The 12,251-nt window shown below is 53.2% G+C and overlaps 1 protein-coding gene across 1 annotated transcript in view; it reads left to right on the forward strand.

Annotated features, from left to right (window-relative positions):
• Positions 1-3,753: 3,753 nt before the first annotated feature.
• Positions 3,754-12,251, forward strand: part of SAMD4A (sterile alpha motif domain containing 4A) — a gene marked incomplete at its 5' end in the record, with an annotated part of 33,779 nt that continues 25,281 nt past the window's right edge. Inside the window, one exon of the mRNA XM_010155828.1 lies at positions 3,754-4,272. Within this exon, the coding sequence (XP_010154130.1) occupies positions 3,754-4,272 (519 nt within the window). The remainder of the gene's footprint in view (positions 4,273-12,251) is intronic.

Below are 12,251 nucleotides of genomic sequence, written 5' to 3' on the forward strand. Positions count from 1 at the left end.
GTGAGAGACAAATCCGATGAACGCTTATTAAATTGACAAACATCACCTCTTTCTCAGAAAGCCCCTGTTTCGGGGAGAGCATTAGACCTATTCATAGCGCAGCACAGGTTTCAGCCTTGGGAAGGGCCCGGCTATATTTGGTGCTGTATTTACACGCCGGCACCCTGCACACGCATCAGCTGTGTTGTGTGGCAGCGAGTCATCGGGAGCAGCCCTGAGGAGAAGGACTTGGGGGTGCTGGGGGATGAAAAGCTGGACGTGAGCCGGCCGTGTGCGATGGCAGCCCAGAAAGCCAACCGTATCCTGGGCTGGATCCAGAGCAGCGTGGCCAGGGGGGTGAGGGAGGGGATTCTCCCCCTCTGGTCCACTCTGGGGAGACCCCCCCTGCAGTTCTGCCTCCAGCTCTGGGCCCCCAACAGCAGAAGGACACGGAGCTGTTGGAGCGAGTCCAGAGGAGGCCACGGAGATGCTCCGAGGGCTGGAGCCCCTCTGCCATGGGGACAGGCTGGGAGAGTTGGGGGGTTCAGCCTGGAGAAGGGAAGGCTCCGGGGAGACCTTAGAGCCCCTTCCAGTGCAGGGGGTGGCTACAGGAAAGCCAGGGGGGCTTTTCCCAAGGGCAGGGAGTGACAGGACAAGGGGAGTGACAATCCTTGCCATCCCTTAGAGCAGTGAAAGCCTGGTGACGAAAAGCATCAGGCATCCTTGAAGCAGCCTCCCTGGGAAACTGATGAGGCTGTAATGTGATTAGAGGCTGCAGCCCCATACAGCACCACAGGTAGTGTGCCGGGACCCTGGGACGTGGGAGCCCGGAATCAGGACACAGCGTAAGTGTGGCTGACCTGGCAATAAAGGGTGTTCAGGCAATAAAGGATGAGGCATCCCGGATTTCTTGAGTGCCTGGTAGCCAGCAAGGAGCTGAAATGGGGAGTCCTGTGTTTTGGGAGAGGGTGGAGAGGGACTTTGGGGGGATCACTGACCCCTCTCCCCCTGCCCAGATCAGCTCCAGCTTTCCTTCTCTTACCCCACCCTCTCCAGATCCCTCTATTTTCTGGCAGATAGGATTAAGCCTGACCTTCTGACCCACCTCAGAGAAAGCCAAGCCTCTTTCGGATGTAATTATTCTCCATTTTTGTTTATTGTGCACATCCTGCTGCTGACTGAGAAGGAGAGCGGCTCCTGCCCAGACTGGGGCAGGGAAGCGCACCCAGCCCCTCGCCAGCTGCCAGATTTGGGATCAACACTCCATCCTTTGGAGCTTTGATTTCAACCCTCTAAATCTCTTGGAGGACCAAGGCAAAGCAGCAGAGCTGCTCCAAAGTGTTTTGAGGGCGCTGCTGTCCAGATTACCCTGCACTGGCTGGGGAGAGCCTGGTTCGGGATGCAGCGGTTGTGTTTGGATCCCCCAAAGAGTGGCGTCAGTCCCACTGCGCTTCTGGAGAAATGTGGGTGAGCTGGAAGGGCTCAGGATGGTGAATTATGACCAAGGGTAGAAGGTGCTTTGCACTGCATCAAAAGGTGCATCACGTACCTGCTGTGGAGCAGACCTTGAGTCCCGCTACACTCGTGTTCACTGAGGTTCAGCGTTGCTTTTCCAAATCCTGTTCCTTTAGCACCAAAACAACCTCACAGCATCTCGGCAGGGACGCGAAGACACTCGGTGTACCAGAATCTTGCTTCTGCTCCAAAGTGGTTTCTTCTCCACCAAGGAAGTACCACGCTGTGTCCCTTGTGCCTCTTGGTGCAGCGGCACGAGATGGCTCAAGCATGCCAGGAGCCGGGTCAGGAAGCGGCTCTGGAGGAGGGGAGGATCTGTGGAGAAGTAAATAATCCTGCAGAAAGTTCCAGCGAGAGTCGGTGGCGTTTCCAGCAAGCCATCTAGTGGCTTCCGATCAGAACGGTTCCGCGCCTTGGAACTGGGAAGGCTGAAGCTGGAGGGGTGAGCTCTGCTCACTGCTGCAGTGGTGTTGGGGAACCGACGTGCAGGGTTTGGTCCTGCTTGGGAAAAGGCCCCACTGGAATAGCCCTCTCCTGGGTCACGGCATGGTGGAAGGGTTGGGTTCGTGGCTGGAGGGCAGTGTGGGTCTTCCCAAGAGCAAACCTGATGGGTCATCCTACAGGTGGGTGTAGGGATCTTCATTCCACTGGTGTGTGTTGCCCTAGCTCAAAAATGCATGAAGGATATAGGGATAATGAATGATTTAGAGCAGCTTCCTTTCCAGTATGGACAGGAGACAGCAGACAGGGAGGGAGAACGGGAAGTTTTGGGTGTTTTTTTCTTTTAATAGCATGAAAACTCAGGGCGTTTCACTCAGAGGTGTTTTGGGCAGTGGGTTTAGGGCAAACAGAAGGAAGTCCTGCTTCACCAGATGGTTCGGTTGTGACACCCTTAGGCACAGCCTGCTGCAGGGACTAAAGTTGGAAGGTTTCATAGGTGATGGAGGTTTCACAAGGTCCGTAGGCAGTCCCTCCCTGCTCACCACTAGCCCTTTGTGTAGGAGGTAATTTCTTCGTGTCTGACCTCATTCACCTTTGTTGCAATTCAAACCTGTCACCGCAATCCCAGGAGACTTCAAAATTCCAGTTTTTCCCAAGGGTTTTCATTACTCCTGGCGTGATACCTGTATATTGAACACATTTATCCCATCGCCCCTGTGACCAGTGACATACTGGGTAGTGTCACTGCCGGGACGAGCCTTGCTCGGCGCATCCTCCCCGTCTGACGGTGAATCACCAGCAGCGACTCTCTCCGTACGGTTCTCTGCCGAGTTGTGTGCCCACATCAGAGTAGTTTGGCCTGAGCGTGTTTCTCGGGTGCGCTGCTGAGGAAGGCGTGTGCCGCAGCACCTAATGAATGTCAAGATACACGGTGCTGACGGCTCCTCCAGCTATTCACAGGCCGGCTACTCTGTGGCAGAAGGAAATTAGATTGTTCTTGACGAATGGGTGTCGGCAGTCACTTATCATCTTGTTATCTTCTAAGTGCTTACAAATAGGTTGTTTCATTATTTGTTCCATCAGTTTTCCAGGAGTTTGAGTTAAGTGACCAGTTTGTAATTCCTTGACTTTTCCTTTTGCAAATTTTTAAAGCTAAACCCTGTGTTTGCTTTTTTTTTTTTTCCTGGTCTTCTAAAGCCTCTCCTAGCTGCTGTGAGCCAAGCGAGGAACAATAGCTCTGCGGCTGCTTCAGCTGAGCCCTTCCCTGGGTACCTTTGGGGCAGCTTATCGCACCGGGCTGGACCAACACCCTGGTTGGGTTATTGCCTTCCCGCTGCGACGCTTCTTCCCTTCGCCCTCTGTGGCTCTTGCCTGCATTAGCTTATTTGAATCTCGGCCTTTTCCATTTTCCAACCGGTGTTTTTAAAAGGTTAGGTTTATCCACGGAGTGCTTTTGTGCAGTATTTCGCGTAATCTGCAACGATGTGGAAAATTTGGTCCAAATTGTGACTTTGATTAATGTTGGGACAACAGCAGTAGAGCTACGTGGCCATAGAAGTGGGTGTAGTTTGGCTTTTTTTAGTGGTTTTCAGGAGCATCTGATAACTGTCGGTGCCCAGTTTGGCACACCTTGGTTTTCAGAGAGGGGTGACCCTCCTGCCTGGGAGATGCTCACGCAGCGGCATCACACCTGCAGGCATCCCCTTGGTGTGTCATATCTACTCTGCCCGGGTCTATTTTATTTCTTTATTAGCTCTGTTGGCCGATTTCTCAATTCCCTTCTTCTTTTTTACATTTTTGTTTTCATTCCTTCAACAGGAATCATTAACCAATGGCAACAGGAATCCAAGGATAAAGTGATTTCCCTATTGTTAACCCACCTGCCTTTACTGAAGCCCGGAAACATCGAGGCAAAAGTCGAATATATGAAACTCTTGCCTAAAATCCTGGCCCACTCGATCGAACACAACCAACACATCGAGGAGAGCAGGCAGCTGCTGTCCTACGCCTTGATACACCCTGCCACCTCCTTAGAGGACCGGAGCGCCCTGGCGATGTGGCTCAACCATCTGGAGGACCGCACGTCGGGCGGCTTCGGCAGCCAGGGCAGAGGTCGGTCGGATTCGGTGGACTACGGGCAGACGCACTACTATCACCAAAGACAAAACTCCGACGACAAACTCAACGGATGGCAAAACTCTCGAGACTCGGGCATAAGCGTCAGCGCTTCCAGCTGGCAGGACAAAAACCTGGCGTGCGAGAACGGCCATCTGCCCCTCTACTCCTCCTCCTCCGTCCCCACGACCATCAACACCATCGGCACTAGCACAAGCACCAGTAAGTACCCACGGGAAGCTCTGGGGACGGCCGCCCACGGCTGCTCTTCACAGCACGGTCCCCCCCACATCCCGCTAGAAAATACTGCTTTGCCGTGCTTAGCAGAGGGGTTGAGCTCATCTGGGCCATAGAACACTCCTTTTTGTTTTTTCTTTCCCCTACCTGCTCTTTTTATTTCCTCCCTGCCTTTTTAAAATATTTTTTTTCTCTAATCCTGTGGGATTTTAAAGACCTGACAACTGGAAAGGAGGGAAAAATGGCCAAGAAGCTGTAAAGAGCAATAATGTGTGTGAGCAAAAGTTGAAGGCAGCCCCTTCTGTTTCATGTAGCTCCATCTGGATTTGCAGAGCTCCTAAAGCAAGCAGGGGGGCGATGCTTCATGTCCAAAAGTGAGCTGTGGGACTTGAGGCAAGTCCAGAAGTGACCTGGGGACTTGCTGGGAGGAAATGGGATTGGGGGCCCCGAAGCGCAGGCATCGTTTTTGGAAGCAGGGCCGGGATCCGTGATCTTCAGAGCCCATCTGAAAACGTTCCCTTTAACCTGCAGCGCATAGAGGTGTGAAGCTGAGGATGATCAGGGGGTTTATATGGACAGTCCTCAGTGTTTTCCAGGAATGTTGGGTAGCTCTTCCCCCTGGGAGGCCATTCCAGGCTTTGATGGGAACGGTGGATGGTGCAGAGCCCAGCCCAAGGCTTGGACGCTCAGAGACGCTGCAGAGCACCGTGGCTGGAGATCTGTCACTGGTTTTGCGTGCGGCATTCAGGAGGTCTCTCTCCAAGATGCTTGGCATCTCCCTAGATATGAGGGATGCAGAGAGGAGAGGCTTGTTGCGGCGAGGGCGCTGGCTTCTCTACCAGCGTGTGGAAACCCACAATTTAATAGCTGAAAGCTTTAAAATGGTCACTTAAGGCTTCTGGGGTTTTCTCTCTTCTGTAATCAGTGATTTTTTTAGGTGGTGTTTCAAATCAATGATGATAAGAAACGCAGCTCTGGGTTTATTGCTGTAGCATCCTGGTCCCTGCCTCTCCAGGCTCCATCCTTGCAGGCAGCATTGCCTGCTCTGCCACGTGGGGATTTAGCAGAAGGGTCTCGGCTTCTCCACTGACTCTGAACATCATATCCATCCCATCCCCTGTTTTCAAAGCCCCAGCTGCTGCCGCTGTGAGGTTGTGTTGAGGTTCAGCTTCTCCGAGAGCCAAGTCCCTGCGCTGCGGAGGAGAGCGGTGTGGGTGACCAAGCTGCAGTGAAAAGGCTTAGCAAGGAGGCAGAGTGAGAAGAGTCACAAATGTGTTTGCAATTGGTCTGTTACACTTCTCCGGGGATATTTTTCTGGGGTCCCTCCTTGTGTTTTTTGCATGCCTGGGGGTTTGGAGGCTTTGCACACACAGTGGGAAGAGGTGGCTTCAGAAGGGATCTGGTTCCTTGCACTGGGAGCTGGAAGCAGGATGGCGGAAGGTCCACAAGAAGCACTAAGTCTTGAAGGACACTTTTCAAAAACCCCTTTGTGCTTATTTGAGCCTTTCTGCGTGCACTTACCTCTTGGCAGAAGTAGCGACCTACCTCTTGCGCAGCGGGATTCCCAAGGGTTAGCGCAAGGTCCCGAAACCCAGGCAGCAGCCGAATTACTCAGCAGTGCCCGAGCTGCTGCACTGCTGAGGTTTTTCCTACAGTCTCCAGAATGTCCAGCAGCGCTGGGACAGGAGCAGTTGTGGGTCTCCCAGCAGCCGTACGCTTTACCCTGCTCTTTTGCTGGAAGACCACATCCTTCCACCATCTCTACCGCTCGCTTTGCTGCGGTATCCCCCTCCGTAAGTCCCGGCGTGGCAGCCTTTTCCTGATCTGGCCCTTCCCAGAATCCCACAGTAGCTGCTTTTTGTGGTGCCAGGGCAACTCACTCGCATTGTCTTGCTTTGAGCTGCAAGGTTTAGAGTCCACATTGAGGGAACCTTTTGCCGGAGCATTGCAGCAGCGTCAACGTGTATTCCTAAGGCTGAGTAGCTTTGCAGAGGTATCCGAACACCTCTTCAGCCCAGTCTAGTCCATCATACGAAGCTGTTGCAAGCCCTGCTAACGTAGTTTGGTGGCAGCGTGTTCAGACAACCAGCGAGCTGAGCTGGGGACGACCCGACAACGCTGGATGTGTTAGTTCATAAGCTTCCTTAACGCAATATTTGCTCAGACACAAGCACAGTAAGTCCACAGACAGATGCTAAAAAATAAACACGGCTGTCAGCCTTTGTCCCAGCCCCTGGAGTCAATCAATACGCCCATTAATCTTTTATTCCAAAGCAAAGCCCTCAAACCCTTAACTGTTTGTTTAGGTTTTAGTGTTGTTATTTTTAAATTCTCCCCCTTACTTGGAGGTGTTTGTCTGGGCGGGGGCGTAATCCAGCAACGCCCTGCAGGGCACAGCCTTCCCCAGTCCATCCCCTCAAGGGCACTGCCTGTTCCTGACGCCGAAATGGGGCAAAGTCTTTCCCGGAGGAGTAACGTGACGATCTTGCCCGAGGTACTTTCGTCTGGTTTTGCGGCATAATTAGGTGTAACGCTATTACGGCATCGGGTTTAAATATGGGTAGGTGAAGCTCATGTGACGATTTGCTTTGTGCTGTCCTTGTCTTTGACTCGACCTAGACCCTGGCTTTGAGACTTGGTTCATCTCCAGCTCTCTCTTAACAGCGCTGGATGGTGTTAGCCAAGGTTTGAGGTGTTGCTGGAGTTATCCAGCCTTTGCAGGGTGACTCTGGAGCGCCCTGAAGGCATCTCTCTGGATTTGCCACCGTAACGGTGATCCAGGAGTGGGACCAACATTGAGTGATGGGTTTAGGTCTGGAGTGGTCTGAGGGTATGGACTCACCTGAAGCAATGGAAGTTCATGGCATCCAGTGCCTCACTATAATAGCCTCTCCCTGCTCCCTCCACCCATCCCACACGGCTTGAGCTGCAACTTTAAACCAGGCTTTGGAGTTCTGGGAGTAACGGTAGCCTCAGCCAGGGCTTGGGAGCGCAGGTGGGCAGGAGGCCAGAGCTGCTCCAGGCGTGGTGGGACAGGGTGAAGCCAGGAGCCCTGGCTCTGCGGCTGACTCGGGTTGCAAAACACCCGGGTTGCACAACGCCTTTGCAGTGGGGATGGGGCCTGGGAACTCCAAAGGGACAGAAAACAGCTGGCTTTCATCGCTACAGACCAACGGCTTTGTGCACGAGGGCTCCAGCTCCTTCCTTTCTCCTGGGTAATTGGTTCCACCTCAGCATGATCCCATGGCATGCCAGTTTTGGCTGTCAGATGGAACCAGCGTAGCTTAACCCTATGTTTTCTGCCTGCTCAGAAGGGAATATGTGCAGAGAAGGAGGGTCTGCTGTTAAGTGTGATTGTCCAGCGCTGGGAAGGGGTGCGGGTGCACCGGTCTGAATCGGACTGTAAGGCCTGAGGGAAAGAAAAGAGAGAGACAAGGACAAGTTTTGGCAGGGGCGATAGCAACTCCAGTTGGCAAGAGCTGTTGAACCACAACTAAAGAGGTAAGGATTTGGTTCCTGGCTCTGACATGCATCTATTGGAAGAATGTTTTGGTCCTCTACTCCCAGGATATATCCTGTGGATAGCAGTATTATTTCTTTTATCAGTGTATGGTTTGGGCTTGTTCAGCCTGGAGGAGTGAAGGCTCCAGGGAGATCTGTATTGTATGATTCTGTGATGAGATTTTCCTATGCTCTTGCCTCTGGTGTAGTGCCAGAGCATTTAAGGTCCCCGTGGGGAGCAGGTTCCCAAGGATAAGTCTCTGCACAGGGACAGAAGGTCTTGGTTTTACTGCAGGAGCAACAGTAACTTGCCCCAGACATTTGAATTAAGAGCTAGATGTTGCAAGCTCTTTCTGGCAGAGGAGCGAAGACCTCTTTACACCAGTACCTGCCCAGAAAAAGAGGCAGCTCAGTGCCAAGCACAGGCAGCACTTCAGCCAGGGTGAGTGTCTCCAGTTGTCACCCTGTCCAGGGGACAGGAGCTCTGCCCAGCCTCTGTAGGCTCTAGTGATGCTGTAAAGCAATGGCATGTTGGGTTCCCCCGTGGGGGATGGCCCCGGAGAAGATAGAGAGCATTTGGTCTTACAGGAGCCTTGTGTGTCTAGGAGTCTATGTCCTGTCTGTCCTTCCAAAAAGGGGAGGAGGTCCCTGGACTGGTAATGGTGGTATCTGAGCGTGTGGCTGGTGGCGCCCCGCAGTCCTGTCCCTGGGATGTGTGCGCCCTGGGTCGCTTGGAGTGGCACCAGTGCCTGCAGGTACGGCGCGGGTGGCACCAGGGGTCGAGGTGATGGTGTGCATCACAGGTCAGTGATGGATAGATGCCGTCAGGGACCTTGCTATGGAATATCCTAAAATCCCAGGCACTGGGGCTGTGTTCATCCAGGAGAGATGTGCAAACTGTGGTATTTCAGTGTCGCTGTGCTGCCTGGACCCCCGGTGAGAGAACCGAGAGGTCTGTGGGCCAGCAGAGCTGTTTGGCAGTCTGCAGCCACCCTTCGGCTTCTGCACAAATGGGAAAGGTGCCGGGTGCTCAGGCCTGCTACACCCTTCCCATGGGAGTCTGCCAGAAAACGGATGTTGTTTGTCTACGAGGAGAGAGGGGAGAGTGAGCAGTGCAATGCAGGAGAAATACCAACATAACCTCCTTGTCCCAAAAAAATCTCTTCTTTTGGCCTAGAGCTGAAGAGAAGGAATAAATCAGCGTATTTCCTTCTGTGCACACCAGTCCCAATTCATGGCTCTGCCCTGCAGCTCCCAGCTCTCAAGAAACACGCTTCACAGTCGTGCTTAGGTAGCACCAGCAAGATGCACTGTTGATCAAACCCCAGGAATGTAGAGAAACTGCTGGCAGTGGGACACTGCGGAAGGAAGGCCCATCCCATGGACTCCTCTGTAGACCCACCAAGGGCTGGGACGAGCCCAGTGCCGGCTTGTAGAGACCCTGTCACCCTGGGAAGGGCTTTCTGCCGTGTTGCTCTTTCTCAGGAGAGACTCAATCCCAACTACCTACAGGCAGATCTGCAGCTGCTGAGCTGTATGTTGGCATGTGTGTGCGTGTCATGGCTTGCTGGATTTTGCCTGCATTTGCCCCAGTTATGGACTCCCAAGTGAGAGAGCAGATGAACAAGGAGGTGAAGTGCTTCCCTAGGTCATCAGGGAATTGAGGTGGAAGAAATGACACCAAGAAAGCACTTATGAATAGAGTGTGGGTTTCCTGACTCTTCCTCCCCTGTTGTGCCACGACTCGCTGCCTGCCACCGGCGATGACCCTGTCATCACACCCAGTATCCATAATAACGGGATAAATGCATGTTTTAACCTGCAGGCCCACCCTGGTTTGTGTTGGGTTGATGAACAGCTTGCAAGTACAATGCTCTCCTCCGTGTAGATTTGCAATGACACCTGAAGGGGATCGTGTGTCCTCAGCCTATGTTTGACTTAGGCAGGGCGACACGTTTCCTCCTGTGCAACGTTGGCGAAGCATACGGGGGGCAGAAGTCTTCAGAAGGTTACAGCAGTGAAGCAAGCAAATGTGCAGGTCTTGCCGGGGGGTAGGATTGGCTTTAGACTCGGGAATTGCCTTCAGAAGCTTGTTCCTCGGTTGGTCGTGCTGCGTGCTGAGGCATGGCACCCTGGCACTCATCCTGCTAGGTGGGACACCTCGCATGGTCACTTCTTTCCTCTGTTACTGATGGACTGAGCAAAGCTCGTTGGCCTTTATTACACTTGAGCTTTTCAGTGGTGGTAGACGGGGGCATTTATTGTCATGCTCATGCCACCTAGTGTTGCGCATAACCGTTGGAGAGCTTTTCTAGGGGTCACCTACTTTGCCAGGGTCCCATCACTACAATATCTTGCTAATTCTGTAGCTTAAAGTCATCGTACAAAAAGATAACGTGTGCGCAGAGGTGTTTTCTCAAATCCATGAACAGGGATTGAGAGAGAGAACAGCACAGAATCACGGAGTCATTTAGGTTGGAGAAGACCTTTACGAGTCCAACCATAATCTTCTACTCCAGCTCTAAGCAGCAGATACAGATTTCCTGGCCTCCTCTATAAATTCAAAGCATTTGGTCCCAGAGAGGTGTAGTCCACAGCTCTGCAGATCATCAGTCAGCGAGCGAGGAGATGAACGGTCACCTGCCCTCAGCCTGGAAGCAGTCGAACACTGGAGAAGGTAGCGGTGGTGGAGGACAAGAGCGATGGCCTTTTGGGGTGTCAGCAGTGCTGGGGGAAATCTGCTACTGCTCAAATGGTCACTGCAGAGCTGTGTTTTATAGCCAACGTCCCTTCCTGCTGTTGAGGCTGCTCCATTGGCTGTGTCCCTCACCCTCTGATTAGCAGGGAATCGACCAAAATCAAACCAGAGCAAGCTGTGCCCATTCTCCTTGAGCTGGCCAGGACGTTTTCTGTTGGTGGGCCAGCTCCATGTGCTCATCCCACCATCAGCCCAGCTCCCACGCTGCCCAGACCTGGGTTCCAAGGAACCATCCCGCCCGGAGACCACGGCAGCCCCCGTGGTGATTGTTGGCTGGATGGATGCAGGGAGGGATGCTGCTGCCCAGGTCTCTGGGATCTGGGCACGCAGCAGCAGGATACGGGCTGGGAAAATGGGTTTGTCTAAATGGAAGAGATCTGGGCAGCCCCATCATACAGTTCAAGTAACGAGTGATAGGACAAGAGTGAAAAGCCCCAAGTTGCTCCAGGGGAGGTTTAGATTGGATATTAGGGAAATTCCTTCTCGGAAAGGGCTGTCAGGAACTGGGACGGGCTGCCCAGGATGGTGGTGGAGTCAATATCCCAGGAGGGGTTTCAGAGCCGTGTGGATGTGGTGCTCAGGGACATGGGTGAGTGCTGGGATTGGCCGTGCTGGGTTAACGGTTGGACTGGATGGTCTTAAAGGTCTTTTCCAACCTAAATGATTCTGTGATCTCTGCTGTTCACTTGCTCTCAGGTACTCAGGGTGAAGATTCTTGAAGACACTTAGTGCTGAAAATGATCTGACCCTACCTTCTGGTCTGTCACCTTTCAGCATCCTTGTTGCGGTCTTGAGCCTTTCCCAACTGAAGTGTCTTGATGGACTCTTGTACTTGAGCAACGATCAGAACCTGTTCTACCCTTGCGACTTCAGTTTAGCTGCCCCAGCGCCTTCTGTTCCTCCTCTGAGTCTGTTTTGGCATGTTGCCGTCACCTCTGTGCTCCCGGAGGGTCCCTCTTCTCTCTGGGTCTTTGGCCAAAAAGCTGGAGGGACACAACAAAGGGCAAACAGGGTGCAGAGGTGCCGCCTCCAGCGCGTCTCCGTGGGGGTCTTAGGCAGTCACTGAAACCCATCAGCCTACCTGTTGTCTTCCCAATGGCCATGTTTTGCACTGGAAGGAAAAAAAGGGGGAGGATTTACACAGAGTAACCCATTGACCCTTGCTGAATGCTTGGCTTTGGACAGTGTCCCCATGCCAACGCCGGGGAGAGGGGGTGTCCTGTTCCCGTTCAGCTGGGACTTGCTGTTCCCAGTTAGCATCGCTCGTAGGGGATGCACAGCCGTGCAGCCTTCGGGGCAGAAGAATTTTCTTGCCTGCAGTGGATGGCTTTGGGGGGATGCAGTTGACTGGGTGGGTGGGGATGGCTTTGAGGGGATGCAGTTGACTCTGGGGCGATGCAGATGGTTTGGGGGAGATAGGGTTGGATCTGGGGGAATGTGGATGGCTTTGAGGGGATGCAGTTGACTCTGGGGCGATGCAGATGGTTTGGGGGAGATAGGGTTGGATCTGGGGGAATGTGGATGGCTTTGAGGGGATGCAGTTGACTCGGATGGCTTTGGGGGATACGGTTGGCTGTGGGGGGACTGGCTCCTAGGGGATTCACAGCCACACAGTCCTTGGGGCAGAAGAAGTTTCTTGCCTGCAGTGGATTTGGGGGAATGCAGTTCTCTCTGGGCGGATGTGGATGGCTTTGAGGTGATGCAG

Source organism: Eurypyga helias, unplaced genomic scaffold, assembly GCF_000690775.1.
Source record: "Eurypyga helias isolate BGI_N326 unplaced genomic scaffold, ASM69077v1 scaffold21487, whole genome shotgun sequence".
Taxonomy (NCBI): Eukaryota; Metazoa; Chordata; class Aves; order Eurypygiformes; family Eurypygidae; genus Eurypyga; species Eurypyga helias.